Source organism: Panulirus ornatus, chromosome 32 (assembly GCF_036320965.1).
Source record: "Panulirus ornatus isolate Po-2019 chromosome 32, ASM3632096v1, whole genome shotgun sequence".
Taxonomy (NCBI): Eukaryota; Metazoa; Arthropoda; class Malacostraca; order Decapoda; family Palinuridae; genus Panulirus; species Panulirus ornatus.
In genome coordinates, this window is record NC_092255.1 from 27,826,577 (window position 1) to 27,841,079 (window position 14,503).

At 38.9% G+C, this 14,503-nt stretch overlaps 1 protein-coding gene across 11 annotated transcripts in view; it reads left to right on the top strand.

The window, feature by feature from the left end:
- LOC139759257 (RNA-binding protein 5-like) overlaps nucleotides 1-14,503 on the top strand; it is a 74,241-nt gene that overhangs the window by 13,607 nt on the left and 46,131 nt on the right. For 6 of the 11 annotated variants that reach the window (XM_071681389.1, XM_071681391.1, XM_071681397.1 and 3 more), the window contains exons 3-4: nucleotides 12,567-12,701; nucleotides 12,932-13,296. In XM_071681389.1, coding sequence (XP_071537490.1) covers nucleotides 12,567-12,701; nucleotides 12,932-13,296 — 500 coding nt within the window. Of the gene's footprint in view, nucleotides 1-12,530; nucleotides 12,702-12,931; nucleotides 13,297-14,503 lie in introns of all 11 variants that reach the window. The other 5 variants (XM_071681395.1, XM_071681392.1, XM_071681394.1 and 2 more) reach the window with 1 other exon arrangement.

Genomic DNA, 14,503 nt, shown 5'->3' on the forward strand with positions numbered 1-14,503 from the left:
CACACACTTTACCAAACTCAGTCACCAGCTTCTGCAGTTTCTCACATGAATCAGCCACCAGCGCTGTATCATCAGCGAACAACAACTGACTCACTTCCCAGGCTCTCTCATCCCCAACAGACTTCATACTTGCCCCTCTTTCCAGGACTCTTGCATTTACCTCCCTAACAACCCCATCCATAAACAAATTAAACAACCATGGAGACATCACACACCCCTGCCGCAAACCTACATATATATATATATATATATATTTTTTTTTTTTTTTTTTTTTTTTTTTTTTTTTTTTTTGCCGGTCTCCCGCGAGACATATATATATATATATATATATATATATATATTTCTTCTTTCATACTATTTGCCATTTCCCGCCTCAGCGAGGTAGCGTTAAGAACAGAGGACTGGGCCTCTGAGGGAATATCGTCACCCAGCCCCCTTCTCTGTTCCTTCCTTTGGGGAAAAAAAAAGGCAACTAAAAGGGAGGGAGTGGGTGGCAGGAAATCCTCCCCTCTCTTTTTTTTTAATTTTCCAAAAGAAGGAACAGAGAAGGGGCCCAGGTGAGGATATTCCCTCAAGGGCCCAGTCCTTTGTTCTTAACGCTACCTTGCTGACACGGGAAATGGCAAATAGTATGAAAGGAAAAATATATATATATATATATATATATATATATATATGTGTGTGTGTGTGTGTATTGGAAAGGATCACAATTTTGCACGTGATCAAGATATTCCTATGAGTCCAGGGGGAAAATGAAACACGATAAGTTCCCAAGTGCACTTTCGTGTAATAATCACATCATCAGGGTAGATGCGAGAGAAATATAAGTCAGTTGATATATATCGAAGAGACAAAACTAGGAAGCCATTTGGTAAACTTGTGATTGTCCCAATCACATTCATATGCTGTGGTATGCTTCTTTTTCAAATTTAGATTTATTTGTACAAACGTTAGAGACAGCCAGTATGATGACTTATCAGTATAGTAATTTTGTTATTTTTTAGTGTTACAAGTAGGTCGTTAACTTCAGGGGAGAAAAGAATTGATTGTCCAGTTTTAATGAAAATGATAGGTAGAATAAATAGTGATTTGAAGAGGATAAGCACATCAAGTTTAGCTTGGCATATTACTTTTTTCAAATTCACATATCTTTGTTCAAACAAGTCAGCCAGTGTGAAGACATAACAGTAATTTTTTCTAATACTTTTAGTGTTGCTTTTAGGTCTTCAACGTAGGAGAGAAAAGGGAATACAGAATTATATGATTTTAAGAGAAATAGGTTGAATAGTCAACCAATTTTTAAAATGTTATGCATAGAATTTTTTTACAATTAGCAAAAAAAATGCAAAAAAGATGAGTATTTTACAGAAACACTGTTGAAAATTATCCTATAAGATACACTTTACATTTTAGGCTGTAAAGGGATATCGTTAAAATGTTTATGATGCTTTCCATAGTTTCAAAGAACACATTTGTACAAACTCAAAAATGCAGAGAAAATGTAAGATGGAAATTTATTGCATTTTATACAGAAAATGCTTCCACTAACAAGGCTTCTAGCTCTCATTGTGCCAATCCATTGAGCCATTTGTGGCTCTAAACCTTCATGCTCTCATTTGAATTACAAGCTGATATATGATATATAAGATTTTACGAGTGACTTAACAGCACAGTTAGAAAAAGAATGTGCTTCACAGTCACCTATATTTTGTTAGAGTGTAATTGCCCTTTTATTGTGCTGAGCACATTTGTGCCTGGTCATAGTATTTGTGCTGAACCATATTTTTCAGTCTGGACCTTTCCATTCTCATTTTGATACCTCATTAGATGTACTGTACCATATCTTATCCATAGATGTCACAAGCAACCTAAGAGCTTAGGAATACCATCATGCATCACAGTCATCCATATATTGTCAAAGGAAGTGTTACTGTGTCATCAAGAAAGCAAGCTTCACAGCCAATATTGTTACTTTTACAGTAAAGGGAACTTATTTATTTCTTATTATTGCATATGATTATGATGAAAATAAGGTTATTTTTTATGTTAATGGTATTCTTTGTGAATGATAAGGAAATGTGTGTAAAAAGTTGAATAGATATGTTCACATTAAGAATATGGAGCACTACCTCACTTACACAGATGGTGAACAAGTATGAAAGAAATTAAGAATGTGTAAATATGTGAGGTATGTGTTACATCATCTTGGAGGAAAACAAATTATGTAAAGTGTGTTGATGAATGTAGAACAAAATCACATCTAAAACTAAGAAACAAAGTTGGCATATACATGCAGAGGATCCTTGTTTCCATCCAGGGCTTACCCTCGACCACTACAGCCACCCACTCCAACATAGAGGAAATTATGCTATTATGAGGAAACTTAATGGTATACTTATATTTGCAAAATCACTTGAGGCAATTAACTTCAGGAAACATTCACAGTAAGAGAGTTGATATTAGGTAATATAGAATGAGATTGAAAACATGAGCTTGATTCATATAAATTTAAGAAAATTTAGTTTCAAAATACTGAATTTGGTGCAGGCACTTACTCTTGCATGTTGAGTATTGTATTGTATGGATGATAATTGTTTCTACTTGTTTCCCACAAAGTTTTATAAATGAACTGGTACCTATCAAGGATAAATGTAGTCTTAAAAGTATAGCACTAGAAATCAAAAGTTTTTTTTTTTTCTAAAGTATTTTATAGATTGCCTTTGAGTTGTGTCTGTAAAACGTTTGAAGTATTTTATATTTTCCTTTAGAGTAGTATCTGTGAAACATGGATCAAATAGATTCTTTATATGTGCCAGTGTTTCAGAAAGTGAACCGTGATGAAATCAACATTTTTATGATTTATATTTTATTTATTATAGTTTGTTGCTGTCTCCCACGTTAGTGAAAGGAAACAGATGAAAGAATGGCCCAACCCACCCACATAAACATGTATATACATAGATGTCCACACACGCTCATACACATACCTATACATTTCAAGGTATGCATACATATACATACACAGATATATATATATATACACATGTACGTATTCATACATGCTGCCTTCATCCATTCCCGCTGCCACCCCACCACACATGAAATGACTCTCCCCTCCCCCCACGTGCGTGCGAGGTAGCTATAGAAAAAGACAACAAAGGCCAAGTTCGTTCACACTATCTTTAGTTGTCGTGTGATGTACCGAAACCACAGCTCCCTTTCCACATCCAGACCCCACAAAACTTTCCATGGTTTTATTGATGTTTTGAGAAATATGAAGGTTAAAAGAGAAGAAATAGTTTTATACTGAATTTGCATAATTGAGGATTTCCTGAACATGTGATATTTGAACTGGATAATAAGCAGTGGAATTTTAATGATTTTTTTTTATAGATGTTCTTTGTATATTCTTCACATATGGTACTTCTTTTCATCAGAAGTTAAAAAAAGAAATTTTCTATTCTTAATAGACTGGAAAATATCTTTTTTCATACTAGTTTGCCGTTTCCAGTCTTGAGAAAACACAGTGCAGATGAATAATGGCCTTGGGCGACAAACAGCTTCATTTGCTATGACATATATGCTCCAGCTGTAAAGCATAATACACCAGAACTAAAGTCTATATTTACAATCATGCTCTGCAGATGTTTCCATGGTTCCGTGACCACTTCACATGCCTTGCTTTGGCCCAGTGACAGCATGTTGTTACTTGTATATCACATCACACCAGTTTACTCAATCATTTGAATGCCTCTCAGCCTTCTGCATGTTCATGCCTTATTGCCCCAAAGCTCTTTCCACTCCATCCATCTTATCATCTCAATTTTGGGCTGCCCCTGTGCCTTACTTCCTCCGCTTCTAACACATGGGAGACAGGTGAGGTTGGATTGAATTTGAATGGAGAAAATTTAGAGTAAGTGGCGTTATAGATATCTGGGAGTGAACATAGCAGGAAACAGAACCATGGAAGTAAGTCACAAGGTGGATGAGAGGGTGAAGGTGAAGGTTCTGGAGCATTGAGAAATGTGTTTAAAGAGAGGGCATTATCTATGATAGTGAAAATGGGTATGTTTGAAGGTATAGCCCCAGTGTTGGAAGGAAGTGAGGCATGGACTGTAGACAATGTGTGGAGAAGGATGGATGTTTTGGAAATAGAATTTTTAAGGACAGCATTTGTTAGGTGGTTTGATCAAGTAATACAAGGATAAGATAGAGTTGTGATAATAGGAATTGAACTGAAGTAGGCATGCTGAAATGATTAGGAGACATGGCGAGAATAAGCAAGGAGAGGTTGACAAAGAGGACTTGTGTCGGAAATGGAAGGGAAAAGAAAAAGGGGAAGTGAGGAAAGGTTTATAAAGAGGAAATGTGTGTCATAAGTGGAAGAAAAAAGGTGAAGGGGGAGACCAGACTGGACATGAAAGAATGGAGTGAAGATTATTTTGAGTGGATGGGACTAGAACATGCAGGAGGGTCAAAGGCATGCACAGTGATTTGGAGCAGTGTGTTATGAACTGCACAAGGGCATATGAAACAACTGAGGGAAACCATGGAAGAGTCTGTGGGGTCTGGTTGTACAAAGGGGGCAGTGGTTTTGAAGCATTACATATGACAGCTTGCGAATGAATTTGTGAATGAAGTCTTTTCTTTGTTCCTGGTTATACTTCACTGATGCTGAAACGGCAGACACGTATGAAAGAAAAGCATTTGAAAAGGAACTACTGAAGAGAATTGTGTAAATAAACCATGAGAAATACAATTAAAACATCAATTTTTCAATTATAAGTTGAATCAGAGGAAGTAGGAATTAGGTAGGAGTTTCATTTTGGTGGTACATTTCAAGACATGTTTTTCACTTTCTCCAAAATTCGTAAATACTTTGCCTTGTCTCCCACAAAATCTTGAAAATTGCTGAAATATACCAGAAAAACTTCCTTTCTTGGTGGCTCCAGTCATGAACAAAAATCCACATCAAGGCAGTTGTTTTGATGCATTACTCATGGCAGCTCAAGAATGAATGTGAACAAATGAGGCATTTTCATTGTTTCTGACACTGTTGCTGAAACGGCAAACAAGTATGAAGTAAATGTGTTAGAAAGGAAATTCATGAAGGGAATTGTGTAGAAGAAAAAAGAAGTACTGTCACCATATCATTTTTATCGATAAGTTGAATCATAGGCAGCAGGATTTAGGTGAGGATTTTCTCTTAGTACGCAAAACCCAATAGGTACTAGTTGGTATGCAGCCACAAACCTGGAAGGTATATTACTGTAACTACCCGCCAGGGCATTGGTAGGGTCAACAACAGCTACATAGTTAGCCAGCACTTCTGTAGTTATCAGTTGCTCTGTTTTGACATAGGTAGCTAGCTCTTTTCTTTTTACCTCCCCCAATCATGGACTGCTGGCATTTTAGCCACAAACTTACAGTCTCTCCAAGTCACACATGACAACTCACACAACTCTATTTTCCTAACTAGATTTTTCTGTGCTAGCTCTGCCTTTTGGCAAAATGATTGGAGTGATAGACAGTAGCATTAGGTACAAATATTAGACAGGAACAATAGAACATTAGGTAGAAGTAGTAAGTAGGAACATTAGCTGGAAGGATTAAGTAGTAATAGTAGGTTGGAACATTAGGTAAACACAATAGGTTTGAGGGACAAGTTATTGGGATGTAAGTTGAATGGAGAAAAACTGGAGAAAGTGAAGTGTTTTAGATATTTGGCAGCGAATGGAACCATGGAATCGGAAGTGAGTCTCGGGTGGGGGAGGGGGCGAAGGTTCTGGAGGTGTTGAAGAATCTGTGGAAGGCAAAAATTTTATCTCTGAGAGCAAGAATGGGTATGTTTGAAGGAATAGTGGTTCCAACAATATCATATGGTTGTGAGGCATGGGCTATAGATAGGGTTGTGCGAAGGAGTGTGGATGTGTTGGAAATGTTTGAAGACAATATGTGGTGTGAGGTGGTTTGATCAACTAAGTAATGGAAGGGTAAGAGAGATGTCGTAATAAAAAGAGTGTGGTTGAGAGAGCAGAAGAGGATGTATTGAGGTGGTTTGGTAACATGGAGAGAATGAATGAGGAAAGATTGACGAAGAGGATATATGTGTCAGAGGTGGAGGGAACGAGGAGAAGTGGGAGACCAAATTGGAGGTGGAAGGATGGAGTGAAAAAGATTTTGAGCGATCAGAGCCTGAACTTACAGGAGGGTGTAAGGCGTGCAAGGAATAGAATGAATTGGAACTATGTGTTATACTAGGGTGGATGTTCTGTCAATGGATTGAACCAGGGCATGTGAAGCGTCTGTGTTAACCCATGGAAAGTTTTGTGGAGCCTTGGTGTGGAAAGGGAGCTGTGGATTTGGTGCATTACAAATGACAGCTAGACACTGAGTGTGAACGAATGTGGCATGGGGGGTGGTGGTGCCATTTCATGTGTCGCGGGGTGATGGCGGGAATGGATGAAGTTAGCATGTATTGATATGTACAGGTGTATATATGTATATGTCTGTGTATGTATATGTATGTAAATGTTGAAATGTATAGGTATGTATATGTGTATGTGTGGGCATTTATGTGTATACATGTGTATATGGGTGGGTTGGGCCATTCTTTCGTCTGTTTCCTTGCGCTACCTTGCTAACATGGGAGACAGTGACGAAGCATAATAAATAGATAAATAGATTAGAAAGGGTAGGGATGAAGAAGTGAGATTGTTAGTGAAAGAGAGGAGAGAGGTATTTGGATGATTTTTGCAGGGAAATTGTGCAAATGACTGAGAAATGTATAAAAGAAAGTGAAAAGGTCATGAGAAAGGTGCAAGAGGTGAAAAAGTGGGCAAATGAGGGTTGGGTTGAGAGAGTATCATTAGATTTTAGGGAGAATGAAAAGATGTTTTGGAAGCAGGTAAATAGAGTACATAAGACTTGAGAACAAATGGGAACTTCAGTAAAGGGGCTAATGGAGACATGATAACAAGTAGTGGTGAAGTGAGATGGTGTTGGAGTAAGTATTTAGAAAGTTTGTTGAATGTGTTTGATAGAGTGGCAGATATAAGGTGTTTTGGTTGAGGTGGTGTGCGACACATTGTTGGAACCACTATTCCTTCAAACATACCCATCTTTATTCGCCATTTCCCGTGTCAGCAAGGCAGTGCCAGGAAATAGACGAAGAATGGCCCATCCACACATATACATATTATTTTTTTTTCTTTTTTTATATACTTTGTCGCTGTCTCCCGATTTAGCGAGGTGGCGCAAGGAAACAGATGAAAGAATGGCCCAACCCACCCACATACACATGTATATACATACATGCCCACACACGCACATATACATACCTATACATTTCTATGTATACATACATATATATACTCATACATACACAGACAAATACTTATATACACATGTACATATTCATACTTACTGCTCTCAGCCATTCCCATTGCCACCCCGCCTCAAATGAAATGGCACCCCCCCCCCCCCCTCCCCTGTACGTGCACAAGGTAGCACTAGGAAAAGACAACAAAGGCCACATTCGTTCACACTCGGTCTCTAGCTGTCATGTGTAATGCACCGAAACCACAGCTCCCTTTGCACCTAGGCCCCACTAAACTTCCCATGGTTTACCCAGACACTTCACATGCCCTGGTTCAATCCATTGACAGTATGTCGACCCCGGTATATCACATCGTTGCACTTCACTCTATTCCTTGCACGCCGTTCACCCTCCTGCATGTTCAGGACCAGATTGCTCAAAATCTTTTTCACTCCATTCTTCTATCTCCAGTTTGGTCTCCCACTTCTCATTCCCACCACCTTTGACACATATACCCTCTTTGTCAATATTTCCTCATTCATTCTCTCCATTTGACCAAACCATTTTAATACTCCCTCTTCTGCTCTCTCAGCCACACTCATTTTATTACCACACATCTCTCATACCCTTTCATTACTTACTCAATCAAACCACCTCACACCACATATTGCCCTCAAACATCTCATTTCCAAGACTCCACCCTTATTTTTATTATTATTATTCTGAAAAATTCTACAAATTTTCACCTTCACCTCCACAAGATGTTGATGAGACATCCCTCCAGTTGCACCTCTCAGCACATTAACATCCAAAAATCTCTTTCGCACACCAATCAGTTAACACATAATCCAATAACACTCTCTGGCCATCTCTCCTACTTACATATGTATACTTATGTATCTCTCTCTTTTTAAACCATGTATTCCCAATCACCAGTCCTTTTTCATCACATAATCTACAAGCTCTTCACCATTTCCATTTACAACACTGAACACCCCCATGTACACCAATTATTCCCTCAACTGCCACATTACTCACCTTTGCATTCAAATCACCCATCACTAAAACCCAGTCTCGTGCATCAAAATTATTAACACACTCACTCAGCTGCTCCAAACCACTTGCCTCTCATGATCTTTCTTCTCATGCCCAGATGTGTATGCACCATTAATCACCCATCTTTCTCCATCCACTTACAGTTTTACCCATATCCATCTAGAGTTTACTTTCTTACACTCTATCACATACTCCCACCACTCCTGTTTCAGAAGTAGTGCTACTCCTTCCCTTGCTCTTGTCCTCTCACTAACCCCTGACTTTACTCCCAAGACATTCCCAAACCACTCTTACCCTTTACCCTTGAGCTTCATTTTCAGAAAAGAAGAATGTTGGGGTGAAGAGAGTGGTGAGAGTAAGTGAGCTTGGGAAGGAGACTTGTGTGAGGAAGTACCAGGAGACACTGAGTACAGAATGGAAAAAGGTGAGAACAAAGGACGTAAGGGGAGTGGGGGAGGAATGTATTTAGTAAGCAGTGATGACTTGTGCAAAAGATGCTTGTGGCATGAGAAGCATGGGAGGTGGGCAGATTAGAAAGGGTAATGAGTGGTGGGATGAAGTAAGATTATTAGTGAAAGAGGAGAGAGAGGCATTTGGACAATTTTTGCAGGGAAATAATGTAAGTGAATGGGATATGTATAAAAGAAAGAGGCAGGAGGTCAAGAGAAAGGTGCAAGAGGCAAAAAAGAGGGCAAATTTGAGTCAGGGTGAGAGAGTATCATTGAATTTTAGGGAGAATAAAAAAAGGTTTTAGAATTAGGTAAATAAAGCGTGTAAGACAAGAGAACAAATGGGAACATCAGTGAAGGGGGCTAATGGGGAGGTGATAACAAGCAGTGGTGATGTGAGGAGATGGAGTGAGCATTTTGAAGGTTAGTTGAATAAGTTTGATGATGGAGTGGCAGATATAAGGTGTTTTGGTTGAAGTGGTGTGCAAAGTGAGAGGGTTAGGGAGAATGATTTGGTAAACAGAGAAGAGGTAGTAAAGGCTTTGCGGAAGATGAAAGCCGGCAAGGCAGCGGGTTTGGATGGTATTGCAGTGGAATTTATTAGAAAGGGGATGACTGTATTGTTGACTGGTTGGTAAGGTTATTAATGTATGAATGACTCATGGTGAGGTGCCTGAGGACTGGCAGAATGCTTGCAGTGCCATTGTACAAAGGCAAAGGGGATAAGAGTGAGTGCTCAAATTACAGAGGAATAAGTTTGTTGAGTATTCCTGGTAAATTATATATATAGGGAGGGTATTGATTGAGAGGGTGAAGGCATGTACAGAGCATCAGATTGGGGAAGAGCATTGTGGTTTCAGAAGTGGTAGAGGATGTGTGGATCAGGTGTTTGCTTTGAAGAATGTATGTGAGAAATACTTAGAAAAGCAATTGGATTTGTATGTAGCATTTATGGATCTGGAGAAGGCATATGATAGAGTTGATAGAGATGCTCTGTGGAAGGTATTAAGAATATATGGTGTGGGGGGTAAGTTGTTAGAAGCAGTGAAAAGTTTTTATCGAGGATGTAAGGCATGTGTACGTGTAGGAAGAGAGGAAAGTGATTGGTTCTCAGTGAATGTTGGTTTGCGGCAGGGGTGTGTGATGTCTACATGGTTGTTTGATTTGTTTATGGATGGGGTTGTTAGGGAGTTAAATGCAAGAGTTTTGGAAAGAGGGGCAAGTGTGCAGTCTGTTGTGGATGAGAGAGCTTGGTAAGTGAGTCAGTTGTTCGCTGATGATATAGTGCTGGTGGCTGATTCGGGTGAGAAACTGCAGAAGCTGGTGACTGAGCTTAGTAAAGTGTGTGAAAGAAGAAAGTTAAGAGTAAATGTGAATAAGAACAAGGTTATTAGTTACAGTAGGGTTGAGGGACAAGTCAATTGGGAGGTAAGTTTGATTGAAGAAAAACTGGAGGAAGTGAAGTGTTTTAGAAATCTGTGAGTGAATTTGGCAGTGGGTGGAACCATGGAAGTGGAAGTGAATCATAGGGTGGGGGAGGGGGCGAAAGTTCTGGGAGCTTTGAAAAATGTGTGGAAGTCGAGAACGTTATCTTGGAAAGCAAAAGTGGGTATGTTTGAAGGAATAGTGGTTTCAACAATGTTTTATTGTTGCGAGGCGTGGGCTATGGATAGAGTTGTGCGGAGGAGGGTGGATGTACTGGAAATGAGATGTTTGAGGACAATATGTGGTGTGCGGTGGTTTGATCGATTAAGTGATGAAAGGGTAAGAGAGAGATGTGTGGTAATAAAAAGAGTGTGGTTAAGAGAGCAGAAGAGGGTGTTTTGAAATGGTTTGGTCACATGTAGAGAATGAGTGAGGAAATATTGACCAAGAGGATATATATGTCAGAGGTGGAGGGAACAAGGAGAAGTGAGAGACCAAATTGGAGGTGGAAAGATGGAGTGAAAAAGATTTTGAGTGATCGGGGCCTGAACATGCAGGAGGGTGAAAGGTGTGCAAGGAATAGAGTGAATTGGAATAATGTGGTATACCGGGTTGATGTGCTGTCAATGGATTGAACCAGGGCATGTGAAGCATCTGGGGTAAACCATGGAAAGTTGTGTGAGGTCTGGATGTGGAAAGGGAGCTGTGGTTTCAGTGCATTATACATGACAGCAAGAGACGTTGAGTGTGAATGAATGTGGCCTTTGTTGTCTTTTCCTGGCGCTACCTCGCAAACATGCTGGGGTAGGGGCTGTCAATTTCATGTGTGGCAGGGTGGTTACAGGAATGAATTAGGGCAGACTATGAATATATGTCTATGTCTGTTTGTGTATATATATGTATACGTTGAGATGTATATGTGCTGTGTGTGGATGTGTATTTATATACATGTGTATGTGGGTGGGTTGTGCCATTCTTTCGTCTGTTTCCTTATGCTACCTTGCTAACGCGGGAGACAGCGACAAAGTATAACAAGTAAATAGATAATTATTATTATTATTATTATTATTATTATTATTATTATTATTATTATTATTATTATACTTAATTGCAATTTCCTGCATCAGCAAGGTAGTGCCAGGAAACAGATGAAGAATGACCCATCCACTCATATACACATGTATAAACATAAACACCCATACACACACATAATATACATATCAACATATACAGCCATATACATAGACATATACATATATACACATGTACATATTCATACTTGTTTGCCTTCATCCATTCCTGTCACTACCCCGCCACACAGGAAATAGCATCACAACCTCCCGCTTAAGCAAGGTTGTGCCAGGAAAACAGACAAAAAAAGGCCACATTCGTTCACACTCAGTCTCTACCTGTCATGTGTGATGCACTGAAACCACAGCTCCCTAGCCACATCCAGGTTCCTTATTTATCGACCAACCCTTGGTGATGCATGGATAGCTAGGTTAACTTTGGATAAACCATTACAACCAGGATTCGAACCTGTGTTCTCAACTGTGGGTAGTCTGTGAATGCATCTTGGCTAGAATACTGCCATTGTACCATAGAGGTCCATGTGTTTTGAATAGAGCTGATGATTTTCAATAAAGCCATTTTTTTCTCTTAAATGCTTAGATTGATGATGTTCCTCTATTGTACAGTGTGCTTTTGTCATTTTATTCATAGTTTTGTGCTAAAAATAGGTTGTGAAATCTCTCCAAGGAAGAAAATAGGTTGTGAAATCTCTCCAAGGAAGATAGTCACCCATTTTATTGATTCATATGGTAAAATGGAATTCACCCTCAGGTGATTTTCCCGAGTTGTGTTTTCTAGGAACACATCTTCACAAAGTGGATATTTGGATTGCCATTGTGAAAAGGTTAAAAGTTGGGATCAAGAATATGTAGGGAAGCTTCGGTTGTTACGTGCCATTTGGCTTGGCAGGAAACGGTACCGGGTTAATTATTTATTTTGTATAATTTAATTTGTGTTTCTCAGGTGTGCAGAATGTCAGGTCCATTTTCATGTGTTTGTTGTGTTAGTTTATTAGTTTTAATGAATTGTAATGTGATGATACATGTTATAGAGTGTAGAATTATGATCTCTGATCTTTTGGAAATGAAATCAGAAAAAGATGAATTTATAATGTTAGTATTAATTTTTTGAAATTTCAGTGCCTTGCTGCAATATTAATGCTTTCAAGGGTAACATGACAACACAAATACAATTTTTAATGTATTTTTCAGTGTTGTGTATAGTACTGCAGTTATATCTCCATACAGCTTCAGGGCCAGGGCCTTGGTCTAACAGAGATGATCAACGCAATGGCTGCTCAACAGCACATGTACACTGCAGCTGCAGCATACAGTAGCTTGGAGGCTGCAGCATATGCTCAGTATCCGCAATATGTTGCACAGGTGTGTTTGCATGTGGATGAAAGATGAAGTTGTTTTGAATTACTTGATTCAAGAATTACTGAATATTCATAGTTTTGACTTTATTGCATGCTTTGTCAGTAAAGTTTTAAAGAATTGTTTCATATATTGATTGAAATGGGTAGTAATCCAATTTTTTGAGTATAGTACTTTTATTTCTCATTGGAGTTTAAACTGGGAAATACTTACCTAATTGTTTATTCTGTGGACAGGGTGCTTACATTGCTTCAGCTGCACCAGGTGGACGACATGGTCGTAGCAGTTTAGACCCATATGATAGCTATGCAGCTGCCTATGATTATGACCCAGAACCCCCACGCCATCGTGATCGTCGTGACCGTGAGGATCGACGGAGAGACAGAGACCGGGACCGAGAGCGTGATAGACGAGATAGAGACAGAGACCGTCGAGAAAGGGACAGAGACCGTGACCGTGACAGAGATCGTGACCGAGATAGGGACAGAGACCGTGACAGGGATAGAGACCGTGATCGTTGGAGGGATGATGATCGTGATCGCAGCCCACGCCGAGACCGTGATCACAGGGACTACCGGGACTATGATCATCATAGGGACCAGTAAGTGCAATGACACCAGTGTGTTTTGATATTTATGTTATATACTGTTTATCATTACTTAAACTGCTTATACAGATTCTTCTCTAGATGGTGTCTTATACAAACTTCCCACCCACACAAGCACTTTTATTTCAGCATGCATAATATCGTATCTATTGACTGACATTCATCCTCTTTGTTTACTCCAGTTATTTACTTGCATCCTCTTTCACCATTTAGGCCAACCTATTCTTCAAAACTCCTCACATAGTAGTACTCTTCAGTCAAAAAAGTTTGATGGGCAGCCTTTTTTTTTTTTTTTTTTTTTTCCCCCACTATTTACCTCCAGCATCTTCTGTAAAGGCAAATGTTTTCCAACTTTTCTTCTTTAGGATAGGATTATTCTGTGAGTCTTGAAACTTTAGGTTCCTTGGAAGGTAAAAATCTCTTAACTTCATGCATTCTGGTGAGGTAAATGCCTTTCATGCCCTGCTCATCAAAAAATCACTGCTTTTGGCCTACTGGTTTGACCTAGGTCCACCCAGTGACCAATCAGTGAAAAAAAGTGTTTTTCAAGTATAGTTCTATTTTTAAAAAACTATTATTTCTTTCTGAAATGAAAACTTTATGTAAGAATAAGAGAACAACAGAAACAAGTGAAATAGGCCCAAACTTTCTTCCTTGAGACAAAAAAAATTCAGGTGGGATTGTATTGTTGAGATAACACTGAAGCACAACATAGTGTGTTGTTTACTTATTTAAAGTATCACAACCTTCATTATTTAGTGTTTTGTAGGCTTGGTTCTTCATATCCTAAGTTGATTATTGTCTTTGGGATCATTAGACCCTTGATCACTATAGAGCAGATACTGCTTGATGTCACTTAGCAGTTTAATTTAACACCTTTCCCATAATGTGGCAGAAAGGTAACTGAAGAACTTGTATATACCATTACTATGATTGTTGAAAAAGGAGAACATAGGCATCTTGTGCCACTGCCTTTGGTCAGCTTTAATTTGACTTTTGACTCAAAATCTTGAAACGTAGATCAAAGCGAGGTCCCTGTATTAAGAAACATATCTATTTGTAGTCTGGTTAGAGGTTTAGGGGTCCCATTTTATTATTATTATTATTTTTTTTTTTTTTATGCCTGTGAGGTGATAGCCATTAACCCTGTGACAGAAAGAGGTGAATAATGGGATATTGACCTGAGTAGAATAATATGATA